The 21,046-nt window shown below is 31.8% G+C and overlaps 1 protein-coding gene across 1 annotated transcript; it reads left to right on the plus strand.

The window, feature by feature from the left end:
• Nucleotides 1-16,970: 16,970 nt before the first annotated feature.
• On the plus strand, nucleotides 16,971-20,660 carry LOC131621092 (zinc finger CCCH domain-containing protein 3-like). Its single transcript, XM_058892303.1, has 7 exons — nucleotides 16,971-17,375; nucleotides 17,883-18,052; nucleotides 18,168-18,221; nucleotides 18,900-19,016; nucleotides 19,095-19,385; nucleotides 19,577-19,834; nucleotides 19,964-20,660. The coding sequence occupies exons 1-7, from the start codon at nucleotides 17,312-17,314 to the stop codon at nucleotides 20,285-20,287; spliced, it is 1,278 nt and encodes a 425-aa protein (XP_058748286.1). The 5' UTR covers nucleotides 16,971-17,311; the 3' UTR covers nucleotides 20,288-20,660.
• The last annotated feature ends 386 nt before the right edge of the window (nucleotides 20,661-21,046 follow it).

Here is a 21,046-nt window from a genome sequence, read left to right on the forward strand (position 1 = left end):
TTGGGTACTCGGACTCCTATTTATCAAGTTGTAAATTTGATCGTAACATATCAATGGAACGTGTCACTTGATTGGTAATTCTCTCATTTTTTGGCAGAGTAAAAACAAGCAAGTATCACGTAGTCCAAAGTCGAAGCAAAATAAGTCGTTAAAGATAATTTTTCTGTATAATTAAGTAATTTGGATTTAAGTGATTATGGTATTAATCTCGAAGTCGTCTCAATAAAGTGAAACAATATTATCTCCGTAAAACTCGCTAAAATGCGATACTTCTTTATCAGGTCAAACACATTGAGACCAGACACTATTTTATTAGGGATCATGTTAAAAAAAATTGTATAATTGAGTTTGTGAATTCATCTAATCAACTATAAGACATTCAGATCAAACCTAATGAAGCCCCTTGTTATTGTTTTTGTTTCTATTACAGTTTTTTCATTGGCTCACTGCTTTAATTTCTAGTACTAAAAAGTACAAAAATATTGTAGTAATTCATTTTTTTATTTAAAAATATAAAAAAATGTTAAGATTATTATATTTTAATTTTTTTATAAAAAAATGAAAAATATTATTTCAATTTTTTTAATTCTTGTTAGAGTTGAATTTGAATTTCTAGAATTTCTATGGTTAGTTTTTAGTCAATTTTTATTCATTATTTTTCTTCATTTTTTATTATTATTTCATGTTATTTTGCTAACGTTTTTTTTTGAGGTATTATCTTGAGTCTTGGATCATTACGGACATTCACAATTTGTTTAATTTTTGTACATTTATTATTTTATTTTCATTTGATTTGTAATAATTGTATAACGTTTTAATCCTCCATTTGTTAAAATTGTATTCTCCATCCCTATATTGATGTAATAATTTTTACCGCTTTCTTTGCTTTATTTTATTATTGCGTCTTACATGCATTTAACTGTTTTTTCAAAATAACAAATATTAGGTTCTTATCCGTTTTCTACCATAAGTCGATCGCACTTCACGCATCACCATTAAACGTACCTTACACATGTGCACTTGCACACATTCATAGCTTGCTTCCTGGGTTGTTACAGTGAGACCTACTCGATTAATCATTCCCATTTGTCCTTTAGAAGTCTAGCTTTGCTAGTACACTTACATTTTTATTTTATCCCTTTCATGTTCATCCCTTTATGCTTGTTTGTATGGATTTTACCTGTATGAGCTTATATGTTTTCATTTACTTCTTCCATCTCTTTTTTTTTTAAATAAATTATTTACCCCCCGCTTAATTGGTCCATATACCAAGCCCTAACTCACTCTTTATAAGACGATTGCCTTGTGCATCGTCATCGACCTTGTTTTTCAAATTTTAAACTCTTTTCATAATAAAACTTTGACCCTTGTCAAGTAACTATCTCAAACCCTTTTGTGCACTTGCACTCTTTTTCCTTTAAAACTTTTTCCAAAATCTTTTTCCAAAACAAACTCATGTTTCCTTCTGAGCAGGATTACAAATGCTCTGACTTATCCATTGCACATCGGAGGTATGTAGGCACAAGATGCGACGTCTTGCCAAGCACACTTTTGTAAATTTTTTATTTCTTTCTTCTTTAGCAAACAAAATGGTTTTAACACAACACATATTTTCAAAAGGTTCATGTGGAGTACCACAGATGTGAGGGGTGCTAATACCTTCCCCTTGCATAACCAACCTCCGTATCCAGATTTTCTCTTTGTGGGTTTTATCGATTTTTTCCCATTTTCTTCATTGAAAACAATAAAGTTCGGTGACGACTCTTGCTTGTGTGAGTTAAGTTAATCAATAGCTTAATCTCGAATTTTCCACCGCTACACTAACCATTAAAGAGCAAAATGCGGATAAGGGATGAAGAATTCTTATCTAACATTTAACGGTGTAACTTGTTCTTCTAATATAACTTAATTTGTCATATTATAATGTTCTAGCTTAGATTGAAAGGTTATATGTTTAGTGAGCATTGGCGAAATAAGCATTTCACATAATTTATAATAAACTCAGTGTATATACCACAACAGTTGTTTAGAACAATCGGTTAAATGTTATGCATTAAAGAATATCACAACGCTTGTTTGAAGTAACCGTTGTGATAGGGATTGTGCTACCTAGTTTATAATCACAGTCGCACGACCATGGTGAAAAGCATCATACTTACAACCACCTCTTACATCACAACGAATGGTCAAATGCGGTGGTATCCTTTTCTAATCATTCTGAAATGATTTTTACGTAGCAGTGAAGTAAAATTTTGTGACTTAAAGTTTCTATTTTCTATGTTTTTTAGTTTGATTCTATATATGTGTTTTGTTGAAAGGAATGAAATGTAAATAAAGATGGAGAATGGTTGAACTCATACAAAATTTGGGCTTAATGATGGGTGAAATAAAAGATTTAGAGTATAATTATATTCATTGGTTCAGTTCATCGGTTTGACAGTTTCTAAAAATTAAAATCCAAAAATCAAAATAAACTACATCAATTTTTATTGATTCGATTTGATTTTAGAACCGAACCATAAACAATCAATTTTATTTTGGTTTGGTTTGGTTTGATTTGTCAGTTTAATTGGTTTTTTCTTACCGCTTACACCTCTAAATTAATGTAAATAAAATTTTATAAAATAACAATTCTTCAAAAAAAATATTATCATATATTAATATTTAAGTATTAAAACATTTAACAAATAGCACTTTATTTTCCTAACAATATTTCAAAAAAAAAATATCATTATTATATTATTGATTGCGAATTCAACCAAATTTAGTTAGTTTTAAATAAAACGCTAATGACGCTTTAGATGATTCAATAAGAGAACAATATTTCTAAAATCAAGTGAGATTATATTCTTTTTACTTTCTCATAAAACATTATTGATTTTATTCTTTAATATCATCGTTACTACATCATTTTTTTCCTCAGTATATTACTACCTTATCATAATCATTTTTTTTATTAACTTATAATTTTTTATTAAATAAGTTAGTAAGCTGATATTTTTCTAAAAGGTAAATAAATGCAATGCCGCAACTATATAACTTTCAATTGTTTTTATAATAATCCAGTCAAAAAATAATAAAATAATAGTACTAAAAACAAAATTGCCGACAATAGAAAGCACTGGCCCACTAGAGACTTTTTCAATAACCATAGTTCATTCTTTACCACGCGTCTTCTATCCAACCTCCATATCCTTCCCTTTAACGGCGACGATTTTCCACAAACTTCTCGATACGTCAATACTGTATCATGATTTTTTCGTCAGAGTTTCTGCACCTTCTGACACTTTTCCCACAATCCCCATTTTACCCCTCATAAAACTACTACTACTATTTGTTCAACTTTTTCAAGTGACCAAAAGTCCTCAACAGTAGTGACTAAAAAAGAATGGCAATTATTAGTTTTAATTAGTTTTGATAGATGTATTGTAGGGTGGGCGTGGTGGTCCATCAATAGAGAGCATGTCACATACTCTTCTTCCCTAATAGGTGTAGAAAAGTATTGTATTGGAGAATTGGAGTTTAACCCAACACAATTCTAAAATGGTGTACATAGTTGAAATTTGTAGAATTCCACTATGAATAGTTGTTGGTTTTTGTGGTGTTTATTACTAGGATATGGCTATACATTTCATTTTACATGGCTATTTATCATTCTTTATGTTTTTAAATGAGTTTTGTTTTAATAAATAAAATTTGTTTTAAATTTATTTTTATTTTAATTTTTTATAAATAAATAATTATTTTTTAAATGTGTTGTTTAATTATTACTATTATTTACACTATTTTCAACTAAAGGTGCTTAAAATTTAAGAATTACAATGAATTAAAACACATTAATAAATTAATTCAATTTTTAATAATCACTTTAATAAAAAATAATAATTAAATGCTAGAGTAGTTTTAGTTTAGTTTAAAAGTTTGAAAACAATTTGTTTGACTTCAATTTTTCAATTTTGTTTCTTAAATTTGGAATTGGTTTGCAGATTTCTTTGACATTCAGATTTTTATTAGGAATTTTATAAAGGACAAAACTTAGGTACAATTCTTTATGTGTGGTTCTTATTATTTTCCAATGAAAATATGACAAGTGTATAATTTCCATTTACACGTATGCAGATTTCTCCTATTTTCACTTAGTAAATGATATTTAAGTATATTTGTCATATTTTCAATGGAAAATAGTAAGAACCACACCTAAAGAATTGTACCTAAGTTTTGTCTTTTCATAAATTGTAAGAAAGTCATGAGCAGTGACTGGTCTTTTCGATTGATTGTTCCTTTCAATGTAAGTTTGGTCAATCTTTTTTCTAAAGTTTGGCAAGCTAGAAACACTATTAGATTCTATGGTAGGATGGTTCATTGGAAAACTTGTGTTGCCTCCATAGTTAATGCCATCAGCAATGCGGGAAATCAAACTAGGAAAGTTTCTAAATCTTCCATAGATAATTTCTTCATTCTAAAGAAACTGGAGATCTTTATTCATCCTCCTAAAATCAAGAAAATCATTAACATTTTTCGGTCGCCTCCTTATAGGGGTTGGATCAAATGTAATATTGATGGCTTTGTATAAAGGTGTTTCTTCTTCTTGTTCTTGTTGAGGGATTTTTAGAAACGTGGAAGCTGGTCTTTTAGGATGCTTTGCCAACTTCTTAGGTGACAGCAATACCTTAATTGTTGAGCTGACAACATGCATGACAGGTTAGGGAGAGAAGGTGGAATAGCCTTTGGATATAATCAGACTCCATTATTATGGTGAGGGCCTTCACCAATTTCAAACTTGTCCCTTGGAGAATTATATCTAAGTGGTTGAATTATGCAGCTATTACTCTTGATATGATGAATTTTTTGTCTCTCATATTTTTAGGAAAGACAATGGTTATGCGAATTCTTTAGCCACCACTGGTTTCATGTCTAGAATTTTCAATTGGTTAAATTTTGTACATTGACAAATATTTCTTGTTAGACAAGCTTGGAAGCCCAAGGCTTAGACACATTTCTTAAGGGATTTTGGTTTGGTCCCCCTTTATGTAGCTTGATCTTTGTCTTATATTTCATTTGCTCTTTTGGTTTTAATAAAACCAATTTGCATTTGTAAATAGATTTATAAATCTGTTTTATTTTTTAAAATCAATTTTTTTTTAAGAAAAGGAAGTGTTTTTTCAAGAAAAAATTTAAAAAAGAAATATGTTTTCTAGACTTTTTTGTTTTCAAAAATAAAATAAAATAAAAATTTTTAGGGTAAAAATCAATTTTTATTTTTATAAAAAAATCATTTTTAAAATTAATTTTTCTTTAAAAAATACACAATTTCTTATACTAACAAAATTAATTTAGTACAAATGTAATGTGTTTCAATAATATGATTGTATTTCCTAATTTATGTTAGTGGTTGGTCATATTGGTCCCCGACCGACCACTCAAAAGGAGTTGCAATACTTCAAGAACCTTTTTAACACACGTGAATTACCTTGCAGATAAGTGTATAGGATTCATATTCTAGATGCATCCAACGGTTCTCCGCAACTCACGCCTAACAAATAGCTAGTTTGTTATTTCACCTCCATTATATATCTAGAACACGTCAATTCGAGTAATCAGTTTCAAATTCAATTTCAATTCACTCTCCTCCCACACATACTAACTTGAGCGTTAGAGTGGTAACTTTACAGGTCATCCCCTACTCCGCCACCCCAGAAGCTCAAATATGCTATTATCTTTGATCCTCACTCTATTTTTTATTCAAGTACGAAACAATGACACCACCTGTGGGAATCAACTTTTGATTCATGTGTTTTCCATAATTTCATGTTCTCTCTTTGATTCATTGATTCGAAACCTTCTCAGATTGTGGAATCAAGTATCTCCTCAACTTTGATTTCCAAAATTTATGGATCTCTGACTTCGACACATATCAGTAATGGCTGGATTCAAGATACTCGCTCCACCGCAGCATGAAAATTCGTTGTCGCTACTGCTGGTCAAACAGCGATTAAATCAACCACATTCATCTCATTCTCAAGGCATTGTGAATCCAAGAGTAGAGGTTTCATTGCATTCAAATCTATTAAAGGCTCTTCAGAAAGTTGAATATGTCTAAGTGCCTCTGATTGGACCTTCGATTCCACCTCTAGTTTCGCAACCTAAAGCCATACCTGGTTTTCAACTACTACGAGCGGAACAACATATACAACATCAATCAACAGCAAAATTTGCAAGCAATAAGGAAAGGTTACTTGCCTAGAACAAAGTATCCACAATGAACCTCCGCGAGGGAACATCGTTCAAGAGGCTATATCTTGGAAAACTCAAACCACCGTTCCAGAGCCAGCCACAACAAAGAAAGATGAAGCTCCTAAGCCGAAGAATCAAGAAAAAAGCAAGAAACATGAAAGTCCTCCACAAAGACTCGAGGGAGTTCGAGGAAGCCACACTCCTCCCTTGGATCAGGCAGAGAATCAGTCATCGAAGAGCCAATAGAAGCATCCTCTTTGCGCCTATATCTTGGACAATTGAATACTTAAGTCCATGGAGAAGCCTCTCAAGTTAGGTGAATGTAATGGAAAAGAAGATCCGAACAAGCGTGCAACTCATCAATGATTAGTTGAATTACTTCAATGCTGACGAAGCCTCCAAATGCAAGTTGCTCACATTAAATCTAGTAAGACCGATCATGCTATGGTTCAACGGTCTGCCATATGGGTGTATTGAATCATAGATAGATTTATACAAACGATCCATCATGAATTTTACCGTCTAGAAAAGGCATCCTATGATAGTAGTTGCTTTGAGTGGGATCGTTCAGAGGAAGAAAGAGAGCTTATGGTCTTATATCGACTAATTTACACAAGTTGTTGTTGAGGTAGAGGGAGCTGAAGAAGATCTTAAGTGTTTGACCTTCGAGAATAGCCTTCTGCAGAAACATCCCATCAAATTAAAGTTAGGAAGAAAATTTTAAGTTAGGAAGGGAGCGTGAATCACTCAGCATGGCCCAATCTTAAATGATCTTAGAAGAAAATTTAAACACTTGTTTCGATAATCTCGCCTCTGCCAACACCAACTCTAATCGCCTGGCATGAAAGGAGTTTCACCATCGGAAGGATGAGCTCGACCGAGGAATGCAGGGCTAATACGAAAACTACACGCCGCTGAGTGTATATTGGTACAAGATTTACCAATATTGCGCTAACACAAAATTCCAGAAAGGAGGTGTTAGACCTCATTTACCCATTAGAGAGTCATCCTGGATCGAAAAGTTGAAATATCGTCGCTTCTACAAGGGACATAGCCACAACACTAACGAATTCATCTATCTAAAGGATGCCATTGAAGGGTTGATCAGGAGAGGCCAATTGAACAAGTACATCGAAGGGGGAAAAAGAGAAAGGGAAGAGTCCCCTATAGGTAAATATCTCTTAAAGACTACCGAAAGGGGGACCCCTGGCGAGGATAAAGATGCCAGCAAAGGTAAGCCCCAATATATTGTCGCCATCCCCGGAGGAGCGCCCCGTGCAAACCTCCCAACTAAGGTAACCATGAAGAGAAAAATCATCGAGAAGTTAGCCTTCCATAAAAAGGATTGGAGTACCTCAGTGAAAACCCTTTACCGACATATGTTAAGATTTCAGGACTCTGAGAAAATCAGAGATACTTCAAACAAAATATTACCCTTGGTGATCACAATGATAATCGACCAATTTGATGTCTGACGATCATATTGGCAGCCAAGTGCTGAGACATAGAAGCATTCTCAAGGTGCAGAGACTTTAACTCTATATGGGCTGCTGAAAGAGATACTTGAACAAATAACAAGTTTTGTAAATTTTTTCATAAATTTTTTCATACAACAATAATTAATTTTTAATATATATGAACACGAAAAAATAATTTATAGTAAACATATGGAGGAAGTAGATATGATTAGAGAGGAAGTAATATAAGAGAAATACATGCGAAAAGATCATACATCACACACCTTATAAGTAACACATCTAGATATACTAACCTAACCTAGAGACTTTAGAAACGAGTGTCTCCAAAGTCAACTACTCAAAAAAATTGGCCTCATCCATGGATTTACATAACTACTAATGATTAGGTAAAATGTGATAATCATAAATGGAGATATTTAGTTCTTGCTGGATTTAATGGGGATCCTCCTACTAGCAATATTTTAGGTTATTCATGTTAAACTCTTTATTTTTACATTGCATGTAATTATGTCATATGGCTAATCATTATAAGAAAAGATTGATAATGCCTCCCTCATGATGGTCGGGGACGTGTAACTGGGTTGTCGTTGGTCATTTCTTACATCTGACAATAATTACTTGTAGGTTGATTTATTGACTTTTCTATTTTGATTGGGCAGTCACTCCACATATTATCGTCTGTTTGAGTATGTATCATGAGGCTTTGGAATTCAGGTTATAGGCCCTTTAGAAGAAAGACGAATAATGTTACACTTTTGTCTCAATATGATTTTGTATTGGGTCTAGTATATGTTGGCTCGTCAGGTCTTTAGTATCGAGGTTAATTAAGACACGTGATTCATAACATAATGTCGATCTCATGGCCCTTTAGTTTTATATCACTCCTTGACCCCCCCCCCCCCAAGTATGAGGCTTAGTAAAGACGAGGTGTGTTAGAGTAACGTTTTAAAAACTAGTTCAGACTGATTGGTTTAACAGGTCAAAATGGTAACCAGAGTGGTAACCAATTATAGCCAGTTATTTGATCAATCATGTAATCACGCTGGTGGAAACCTTTACAAATCAATCAATATCGGAAAAATTCGATGAACTAGTGGTTTTTACGAACTGCAAGGGTTAACATTCTCTACTTTTATTCTACAAAAATTAAATTGACTCTATTTTATTATTATTATTAATATTATTATTATATTTTTTAATTTATAAAATTAATAAAACATAAAAATAGAAAACATATTTTAGAATTTAAATATTTGAAAGTAATAGAAAGTAGAAATCTCATCATTTAAACTCGTATCTCTATTTACAGAGGAAACATTTAATAGACACATATAATTGATTATTTGTAATATTTTTCATTCATCCGATTCATTTCGATTTTATATATATATATATATATATAACTTTGTTATCGAGATCGAGTTATATGACCGAGTCATGCAATTATATCTAAGTCTATCATATGATTTGAACCGTGACTTTTTGGTTCAACCATCGACCCCTTGACTCTATGACCTTTTTTGGTTGATGGCAGAGCCGATTTTAAAAGTATTTCTTAATAGCGTTATTCTTATCAACTAATCTATAAAGCACGAGGTTTCTTAGGAAAACGTGCTTGAGAATATTACTTCGGTTCACTAGTCCTGCAAGCATGAGGCCCCATAAAGACGAGGTGTTTAATATTTGTATTTATTCTCATCAACCCCAATACACGAGGTTAATGTTAAGGAATCCTTGTTTCCATTTTGAATTTTATTTATAAGGTTATTCATGAGATAGTATTATTAGGGTTTTTAAATACTATATTTCCCGTTATGTGATTTTTTTGTTACTACATCATGAAGGAGGTTGATAAAATTGTATTATCTTTTTATTGTTAGGATTTTTTATCAAGGGATGTTTATCATGTTATCATATTTACGCATGTCGTATTCCCTACGTGACATTTGATATCCTAGGTTACATTTTCCCATTTCCTTGTCATGACTTTGAATTCTTTTGATGTGACACTTGAGTATCTACTATTCCCTTCTTTTTCCCATTTGATATCCTAGGTTACATTTTTCCCATTTCCTTGTCATGACTTTGAATTTGTTTGATGTGACTCTTGATTCTCTACTATTCCCTTCTTTTTATATCATATTATTTGCATGTTCTTTACCATGTTAATTTTGATAAGTGCTTTCTTATTTTCTGTCAGATTTTAAGTGCATTCCTTGTTGCATAATTCGTTTCTTTCCTAAGGTATTCCTTTTCCTAACCATTTTTTTCCTTTTAGTTTTTAGTGTTGTTTTATCTTTAATAGTGATTATGAAAAAAAATACCCTAGTGGTGAGGTTGTTACTCCCCTATCAGGGATAAATAGTTAATCGATATGTGTTATTATTATTTTAAGAAGTGTGATGGAAGTATAAACCTGAGCGCTATTTTAGAGAAAAATTTAGGTTTTAGTAGCCCCTCTAGTGGTTGTAGTGTTTCAAATAATAGGAATATGAGTAGAATGATTATGTAATAACTTATGTTTTTCCTTTTCCATAAGTCGTTCAAAAATATTTTGCAGTGTTTATTCTAATGGATAGTTCAATGTTTTTGATAATGATTGTAGCACGTGTTATCGTGACAAAGTTATTGTAAGTGCATTCAGGTTTTGTCACAAGGTTTTCTCTACAGGTTATGAAGATTGCATGATTCTGAAATATGATTAAGATGGAGAAAAATTCGCTTTGAAACAAACTCAAAGTTCATGTGCTTTTATACGTACGAAAGTGTTATTGAGGATCTACGGGTTAAGATTCCTTTTACAAATTCTGAGTGTGAGGTTATCAAGGAGGTTAATAAGGAACCTTCACAACTCTATTCAAACTATTTCTCTTTTGTTTGTGCCTTTGATATTGTCTATAGAGGTTCATCCATAGAACCCTCATTGGGATTTTTTTTCCTTTTACTATGCAAAAAGAATAGGAAAAGACCCATGGGTGTTTTTATATGTTCGAATTGGCTTTGGTTTATTCTCCCATTTCAACCATCTTACAAGCATTTTAAGACAAGTTTCTTTTGTGTGAAAGGGTGTGACGGTATTTTTTTGAGGTGATGTATATTGAATCCAAAGAGCCTAGATTTCCCTAGAATTGGATGGTAAATCCTTCTTCCATTAAAAGTTTCTACACCTATAATTTTACTAAATTTCATAGGCGCACTGTTACTTTTTTGGAGTTTTTTTCCTAAGATGTATTCTAAGGATATATTTGAAAAGGATGATGATGTTTACTTATTTAGTTATTTACATAAGTAACGTTTCATATGACTTGTCTTTGTTTCAATTTTATTCTTCTCATAAGCTTGTGCTTTTGTAGGTAACATATCTTCGTCCATCATGACAACTTCAAGGGTTTCCTTTTGAAGGCCAACAAGGAGGTGTAAGAGAGAGTCAAAAGTGTTGCTTCCTCTTCTTACGAGGCGATATGTGTGAGGAGGAAGCTCAACGGGTCTTTAGATGAAAGGGATTCCTGTATCTTCTAATGTTATTATTGCTTCTTCTCGAATTAAGGATTCATAACCCGAAAAGGTGAAGGTCGCCACAAGGCCAAACATGATCATTCTTCTTAATAACAAACTCATTTTGTAGTGGAGTAAGCAATCAAGGTCGTTAATGATGTTTCTTCCGAGGAAGTTATCATCTCACTGTTACACAACATCGTTGACACGTTCGGTAATGTGGGGGGATTTCATGGTTTGGAGTGTGGCATTTAGGCTCTAAGGACACATTTTTAGAGAAAACTTATTTGCTGATAGCGGCTTATCATCTTTAAGTTTCTTGAATCAACCAAGCTATTTAGGAGGAGTTCACTAAAAATCGATTAATTGCTAAAGTGGTTTCACTTCAGTTTAAAATCATTTTGTATTAATGAGCATGTTTATAGTCAGTTTGCATTTAAAAATCATATTTATATTTTTCAAAAAGAAAATATTTAAAAGAAATATTATTTTCTAGAATGTTGTTCATTTTCAAAAATTAAAAAGTATTTTATTATGGACAAACATTTTTTTATTTTTTGAATAAAAAAACTTATTTTTATATTTACTTTTAGGGGGAAATATATATATTTTTTATTTTCAGGAAAAAAAATAAATTATTTTTCCAGAAAAAAATAAAATTCACAATCTTAGTAAAAATATAATATATATTTTTTATAATATAATTACATTTTTTTTAATTTACGTGCAAAATCTTAAACGACGCTCATTTTAAAACAGAGTGAGTGTTTATTAAAAAATTATTTACACACACTTATTTATTTAATTTAAGATTGTAATAGGCATTACACACCCGTACATGGACTAACTTTGGTGACATGAACGATATTGTAACTTTAATGTATTTTTTTCATGTTTTATGAAAAAGAGAAAACTTATCTATAATTGTTAGGTGTGGTTTATGCTATTTGTCAATGAAAATATGACAAATGTACTTTAACATCATTTAAGTAGTGAAAATAAGAAAAAATTACATATGGGTAAGAGGAAATTATACACTTGTGATATTTTCATTGGAAAATAGTACAAACTACGCCTAAAGAATTGTATCTAAGTATTCTCCTTATGAAAAACAAAGAAGATAATTTTGAATCAAATTATAAGACGTTTTACAATATCAATAAATTATCAATGCTACATGTTTTACTATACTATTGAGTTAAAACACAATGAAGAAGAAAATAAGTTACAAGTTAGTTAGATCAAAACTAACTTGTTATGCAAGCTTTCCTAATATAACAAGTTTGTTAGTTTCCTGTTATGTAAAGTTTATCTTATTGGAAGTGGTAACTAGGAGTTAGTTAGCGTTCGTTATTCAATATATTCAATTCGAACCTCGAAGAATATGCAACCTACTTTCACATATAACTAATCTTTATAACATATGCTTTCAATCTAATGAACCATGTTGCTTTGTTATTATTATATCCAGAGTTTTCTATGAAGAAGTCTTTAATTTGATCCATTTTCTTTTTGATTCCTCTATGATTTCATTAATTCATTTATTCTCTCATTATTTATTGTTGCATAAATGTTTTCTTGTTGTTTTTTGTTTGTTAAATCAATTTCTGGAAATTATAGTTGTTCCTCAGTTTGTTCTTTGTTGAATCATCAATGGCACCTCGCAACACCATTGTTCAAGCACATATGTATAATGGAAAAGATCCATATGTAAACAACTATGTAGAATGGAAGAGATCTATATGTAGTGCCCTTGGTGCAAAGAACAAGTTATCCATGGTTGATAGATCCATACCAGTTCAAGATCATGAGTATCTCAATCGTTCTGCTTAAGAAATATGTAATCATCTGGTATATTATTGGCCTATTAACTCTATTTTATATTCAATCACACAAACAATTATGTTTCATGATAGTTTTATTAAAGTTTAGGGAGATTTAAAAGAAAGTTTTTCTAAGATTGATAGAGTTAGAATATCAACTCAATTCTCTCAAACAAGGTTCAAAGTTAGTTATGGAATATTTCATTGAAATGAAAAACTTAAAGGATGAACTGAGTGTACATAGACCAATTCCATCGAGCACATGCTACCAATAATGCATATGTGAAGTTATGCGCTCAGCTAGAAATTTCGTTCTAGAAGATCAAGCAATTCAATTCCTAACTGGTTTAAATGATATTTTTTTAGTTGTGAAAACACATGTTTTGCTAATGGAGTCTCTTCCATCCATGAACAAAATCCACTTCTTGGTTTCTTAGGAGGATCGTATCACGGTCCCTAAATATACTTTTGAAGTTCCATATCTATTGTCAGATGCTTTGATGGAAAAACAGGTCTTTGTCGAGCAAAAGGATTATATGAAAAAAAAAAACAATTATAGATTTTGCACATACAATAATAATCTTGGCCACATTATTAATTTCTAATACCAAAATCACAATCATCCCCAAGTTCACAAAACCTCATCAGTTTCCAATGCTAATAGTAGTATGATTCAAGATGTTCACAATATAATTGGTCCAACTGATTCTCAAAACTATGTAGAACTTGTCATGACTATATGTCAGGAAAATTATGATTAACTCGTAAGTTTGTTACAACAATCCAAATTTATTCCCTCAATAAATAATATTACTAAGACCACTCTAACTTCTGAATAAATATTTTCCAAAAGGGACATAGAAAAAATGGGGGAAAACATGGCACTTAGACCACTATAATTATCAAAGGTAAACAATTTCTCAAATTAATAAATTTATGAAATGAAGCCTTTTTTGGATAGAGAAACGTTTCTTCCGAAGCTTCTAGGGAGTAGGTTTCCATCCATTTCCTTTGATTTTCTCAACCCTTCAAGTATGTTCTGAACAAGGCACACGTAACTCGCTCGAGTGAGATTTGGGATCAAATGCTCATTTGAAGATGGTTTGAAGGGAGTCAGATGAATATAGGGTAAAAAATGAGAATTCTCTAGTGAGACTACTTGGAGATGTGAAACTCTCAAATTTACGCATCCCCGAAAGTGACTTTTATGAATGGAGGCGATGTGCTTGTACATCATTCTAGCCTTTCCTCTATCTACATCTTTCAAAACATGTGTGAAGCATAATAAACTCAAACATTTGTGTGCACTTGGGATAATGTTTTGCGCGTCAAACACTAAGTCTAGTGACTCGTTCTTGAGAAAACCCTACCGTTAAATCTTTAAAGCTTCTCTTCTTCGGGCATGATTTTCACATAAAAACTTGAACAACAGTGGATTTGAGGTAATAAGATGTTCGTCAATGGGTTAAGTTATCAACGGTTAGAGCTAAATTTATGAGATTGTGACCAATTAAATGATTCAGAGAGGTGTTCCAACCATAAATACATTGCTTCAAAAATCAGTCGAAGGAGGTTTTTGGTGTTCTTTATTATTGATTATATATTTTTCTTGTCAAAGAGTGATACGATCCATTTTTGTAAAAAAAAAAGATACATTTTCCTTTGTTTTGATGATCATGACAAAATTAGACACAAGGATGGAAAAAGGTCCTCTAATGAATAAAGTTTGAGCATTGAATCACTAAACTTGTGAATAAAAAAAACGAGAGTAATTGATCATATCCACATACGACACTAATGTTCTAGAATATAATTTAAATTCACAATCTTGATAGTTTATTGTTTTAGTCCGACATCAGGGAGATGGGCAGAGCCGCCTTACATTTCTTAGAGATCCTGTGTAAATTGTCGTAGTTTACCTATAAAAAAACAGACAAAGATCCTATTTAACCACAATTCAAGCGTTATAAACATTTTATTATGCCATATTTAACCATGGGTTAACCGTGACAAATTTGAGGCCATGTGCGGTATTCTGCCTTGCACACTCTCAAAGACAGCTAGAGATGTGAGAGATTATATCTGCAAATTATCTAACTATCAAGTCAGTGACTATAAAAAGTGAAAAACACATAACCTTAAATTCAGACTCAAATACTAACTACGCTACCATTGATTGTAGCATTTAGCTAATTAAATTTGTTTAAATTATGGTTTAAGGACCAAATCGTCGTTGAAAACACAATTTAGTTGTCAAATTTTAATAATCAATTTGATTAGAAAATAATCAGTTCAACAAAGTTTTTTTCTTCATTTTTGAACACTCTTAATAAAAATATACAATATTCTCATTTTTTTTAATACTCTGTAATAATAGTAAATATCAAATAAAAATAAGTAAAAATCTAGTTTTAAAAACATTGATAAAAGATAGAAAAGTATGTAAACCCTAGCTAAATTTATTTACATTTGAATCATATCGACTATTTAATACTCCCTCCGTTTTTTATTATAAGTCGTTTTGGAAAAAAAATTTGTATTTAAATATAAGTCGCTTTACAATTCCAATGAATAATTAATGCTACTTTTCCTATTATATCCTTAAATATTTATTATTCTCTCTCCTTTCAATTATATAAATTTATCTTCCATATGTCATTAATGAAGGATAATTTTGTAAAAACCTTCAAAATTTCTCATTTTCATACAACAATTATTATTTTTCTTAAACTGTGTGAAAAATCTAAAACGAGTTATAATAAAAAACGGAGGGAGTATACTTTTTGAGTATCATAATCCACCATATTTTTAGTATCTGAATATATCTACTATATTACTTCTAAAAATATGATCTTTCCATAAATATCAATATCCTGAGATATAATTAGATTATCGTGTAAAACTTTAACACAATTAGCATAGAATAATTAAATTCTATCGGTAACAAGAAAAATAAACCATAAACTCATGTCAAGATTTATGACATAGTTATTCAATAATATCACATATTTTCTGATTCGGTCAACGAATTCTCATATAATAACCATTTGTTTTGTTTCCACTCATATTACCACTTTATCATATCACTTTCTAAAATTCATATCTAAACAAATAGTAATATTCACTACTTGCTAATACCTTATTTCTCAAATTTTTATTAGCATAAATTTTTTTTTTTAATAAATCGAATATTCTCTCCTTGCAATACTATTTTTTTCAATACATTATAAATGTTTTTAACTGCAGAAATTAATCTCTAAAATAAATAAAATAATTTTAAAAAAAAATATTTAATATTGTTGTATGTTCATGATTGAGTCTGAACCTATATCTTCGATTAAATTGAAAGAAATATCTCATGATTTTGATTATGTACAATTTTTTTAAAATTTTCACCATTAAACCGTCTAATATAATTTAAAAATCAATTCTGACATTAATTAGTTATAACTCTCTTCCAATCGCAGTTACGAAAGATTAAACTGTATTTTTCTTTACTTGAAATTTTCATACAATTTAACTCTAGTAATTTTTGGTATAAATTTATAAAAATAATTTAATATTATTGTTTATTTATTTATAAAAAAAAGTTGAATTGTCAACCAGTACAAAATAAATAAAAAAAAATCCAAGGTCATAGATCTTATTACCTGAGAATAAAATCTACGGTTGAATTTCCACCTAACATCATTGGCATCTACTTTTCAGGCCAATTAATAATTTCTCTAAACAGTCCAAAACATGTGAAATTAAAAACCAATTAATTATAGCGGTGATTGCATCCCACGCGCCAGTAATTAATACTCTCTCACGTAACGCTACTCTTCACCCGCCACGTGGAGGGCAAAACCGTCACTTCACATACCTGTTCGTACACGCGCGTAAGAACCTTATTTTATTTAACATTAATATTTGTTCTTGTTATTATTATTTACTTGTCGGGTTTCACATTCAAAGATCCAAAATGTTGCAAAGTTTGCAGAACCACAACCAGGAAAATCTTTTTTCATAAGAATTTTTTTCATCCTTTTGGAATATTATTATAATCTCTTTTCGAGATTTCACATTCGGGAAATTCTTCTTTTTTTATAATTATTTTATATTTTATATATCTTTTTGGGATTTTTGATTTTAATTTTGATTTACCTTTTTAATATCTTGGTGAGTTAATTTCTGAGTGCTGTGCACTGATTTTTCCTCTTAAAGGCTTAAAGGGTCATAAGGGTTTGATTCAACAACCATAAAAATTGTATCTTTGTGTTTCAATTTCAACGCCATCAGATGCCAGAAAATCGGCAGGTTTTCAAGAATGCTGGTTCTAATCCATCTGGTGATAACATTGAAGGTGATTCAATCATTCAATTTTTTTCTTGATTTGTTGTGTTACTTTTTCTGATCATTGTTGTTTTTGGTTGGTAATGTTTTGTTTTCATTCATGATGATGATGATGATGATGATGGGTTTCTATTTTTGGTAGAATGAATTTGATTTTAATGTTTTTGTTTTTTTATGATTTGTGCAATGTTGTATTGTGAGAGTTTTGATGATTTTTATGAAAGTTAACTTGCGTGAGTGAGAGGTTCTCGAGAAGGTTAATTATTATAGTATTCTAATTCCATGTTTAGTTACCTAGAATCAAGTGTTGTTTTGCTTGATCGCACATGGTTTTGTTAAAGTCTATGTACTTTGCTTCATGATGCAATAAAGGGTTGTAATTTACATGTTTTGATCTTGAATTTGAAAACAATAGATTGTGTGCTTTATGAGGTGATAGTTTTGAGTTTCTGATCTTGTTAGTTGCATTGTACTGAGTGTGGTAATTTGAGTTATTCCTTTGTGATTTGTGTTGCAGAAGCGATTCGGCGATTGAAAATCAGTAGTAATCGGGACAGAGATGCTGCGGCTCAATCGATGCCTTATCCGGATCGACCTGGTGAACCTGACTGCTTATATTATTTGAGGACTGGAATGTGTGGTTACGGGAGTAACTGTCGCTATAATCACCCTGCTAACGTTTCACTTGTAATGGAGCCTTTTCTTTTGTTTCCTTTACATGAATTATTACTAGTCTTGTTAAGTTTTGGTTTTTATGATTCGTAGTTTAGGTAAAAGTTTCTCATACTTTATTAGATTTCAGGTTACTCAATATGGTGAAGAACTTCCTGAGAGAGTAGGGCAGCCTGATTGTGAGGTATGTTTCCTTTTGGTAACTAATCATGTATTTGTTTTATAATTTTTTTCCGTTTCGAGCGGTGCTTCATGAAACTGAATATGGACGTGTTTTAGTTTTACGCAAGAATTTTAAGAGGGAAATTGAGTATAGGCCCTTTTTAAGAGAAGAAAATGATGTAGGACATGGAATGAGGACAAAATTTGAATTAGTTATTTTGCCAATATGGAAAATTATCATTTTTGTTTTCTACCAATCATTGTTGACAAAAATGGAAAGTTTCATTCCGTGCCAGCGAATAGAAGCATCTATTACAATCGAAATATCTAATTTAGGAAATGAATGTAATCTGTAGATTTTGTTATTGTTAAATATTATACTTAATTCATTTTCATTAGAGATTTCATCGCCATTCCAGTGCCTTGAAGTAAGCAAGCACTTAAGTGCTTTTGATATGAGTGCTTATGTATAAGCTATTTTTGTAACAAAAGATAAAATAAAGTCAAACTGTTTTTATAAACTATCCTAGAGAGCTTATGGAAATAAGGTGAAAACAACTTACGGACATGTCATAAGCTGTTTTCATAAACACTTCCGAATAATCTCTCAAGTGCTTATGTCAGTAGATAAGTTCAAATAAGCCAATCCAAACAAGCTTTATACTTTAACTCATCATCTTGTTTGAAATATGTGTTGCAGTATTTTCTTAAGACAGGAACATGCAAGTATGGATCGACATGTAAATATCATCATCCAAAGGACAGGCGCGGGGCTGCGCCCGTAGTATTCAATACTTTAGGTCTTCCAATGCGTCAGGTTTGTCCATGCTTCAAATATTTCTCTTTTGATGGAAGATGTTGAATTTTTCAGCACCTTACTAATGTTGCTTTTCAGGAAGAAAAATCGTGTCCCTATTACATGAGAACCGGGTCTTGTAAGTTTGGAGTTGCGTGTAAGTTTCATCATCCACAGCAGGCGGCGGCTTCCTTTGGAGCTTACCCGGCGGCTGCTTCTCCTCCTCCCACAGCTGTTACTTCATCAGGTTTTCCATATGCTGGCGGGTTTCCTGCATGGTCGGTTCCGAGAATGTCGTATTTATCTGGACAGGGCATTCAATCTTATGTGCCTCCTTTTATGCCTTCTACACAAAGCATTATGCCTGCGCTGAACTGGAGCAACTACATGGTTAGTTAGAAACCGTTGAATGAAATGTCTGTTTTTTTTGCTTTTATCGTGATACTGAATATGATGCTCGCCAGTATTATTGGCGATGTTTTGATTATGTTAGATTTTTCAACCACATGGATTAAGTGGAACTTTTTGCTGATTCAATTAAGATTTTCTGTTTTTGACTGCTGTTTTATTTGTCGAAAAAGGGAAGTATTAGCCCCGCAATGCCTACCGGTTTTCTCGGATCTAATCTTGTCTATGACTACATGAATCCGGCGGGAGACACACTTTCTGGTGGGCAGGGAGTGAATTCATTTCTTCCGGATAGACCCGATCAACCAGAATGTAAATACTTTATGAGCACCGGAACATGCAAGTATGGATCTGATTGCAAGTTCCACCACCCGAAAGAAAGAATAGGCCAATCATTGTCCATTAATCCACTTGGCCTTCCCATGAGACCTGTAAGTTCATTTTCATTTTCAGTTTGTGAAAAATCACTTTATAAAAATCACTTTTAGGAAGATATTTTCATCAAAATCACTTTTAGTTATTTTAAAAGATCTGATTCTTATTTTGATTCTTCTCTGCAGGGGAATGCTATATGCTCTTATTACAGAATCTATGGAGTATGCAAGTTTGGTCCAACATGCAAATTTGATCATCCAGTCGTCGCCATCCCTCAGAACTACGCCTTACCCTCGCCTACTCTATCAGTATTCGACACATCTCTTAATACTCCAAGAAGGATATCGCCCGTCCAACAAGCCGAGACATCTCCGTCAAAACAATCAACTGACAAGCTTCAACAATCCGACACAAAAGCTGCCACCGAAGAAGACTCATCTAAACAAGCTGACAACACTACATCAAACTCTCGCACACCTCCGTCCGAGTCCGAGTCTTTACACGAATAAACTGCTTGAAGTTTGATTTTTCTTTTGGACCTTTTCTTTTTTGGTGAAATATATATCATACATACCATCTATTCCCCCCTTTTAATCTGCAGGGTTGGATAGTTTGTTCAATGGTTGTTGTAACAATCATGAGCTTGTGGGGGATAGAGGGCATTTTTTTGTGGTGAATAAAATGCAAGTGAAAAGTTTGTGACTTTCATTTACCCTTTTATCTCCTAGGGTCAAATTGGTAAAGACACCTACAAATATATTGAGTGAAAATCTCAAGGATGTATGTAGCATTTCTTGCATGGATAGAGTTTCTATTGGCTACAATCAATCAAGATACATTAAAATCCAAGAAGAATCAAAACTTGCATGAGTTTTTTTTTAAGTATTATCATAAGCTTGTGCATGATATATTCTAATTCTCCTATATATAATTACATGTGCATGAAAATCCATAATTGTGTTTTTGTTTATTTTAGTATAAAAGTTCATATAATTTTTACAAAGCTTTTCAATTAGGGTTTTGTGGCTCGATTCATGGGAAATATTTTTACAAAGCTTTTCAGTTAGGGTTTTGTGGCTCAATTCATGGGAAATATTTTTACAAAACTTTTCAGTTAGGGTTTTGTGGCTCGATTCACAAAAACCCCTGAATCAGTTAGGGTTTTGTGGCTCGATTCACAAAAACCCCTGAATCAAATTCAAATGGATGTTTTTCAAACTGTGGTTAATTTCAGGATACATGATTCGATTAACAAAAACCATTGAATT

The sequence above is a fragment of the Vicia villosa genome, linkage group LG7 (assembly GCF_029867415.1).
Source record: "Vicia villosa cultivar HV-30 ecotype Madison, WI linkage group LG7, Vvil1.0, whole genome shotgun sequence".
Lineage (NCBI taxonomy): Eukaryota > Viridiplantae > Streptophyta > Magnoliopsida > Fabales > Fabaceae > Vicia > Vicia villosa.

Coding starts and splice junctions, on each gene's coding strand:
- LOC131621092 (XM_058892303.1), top strand. CDS start 17,312: ATGCCAGAAAATCGGCAGGTTTTCAAGAATGCTGGTTCTAATCCATCT. Junction 17,376..17,882: donor ATCTGGTGATAACATTGAAG/GTGATTCAATCA, acceptor TTTGTGTTGCAG/AAGCGATTCGGCGATTGAAA. Junction 18,222..18,899: donor TAGGGCAGCCTGATTGTGAG/GTATGTTTCCTT, acceptor TATGTGTTGCAG/TATTTTCTTAAGACAGGAAC.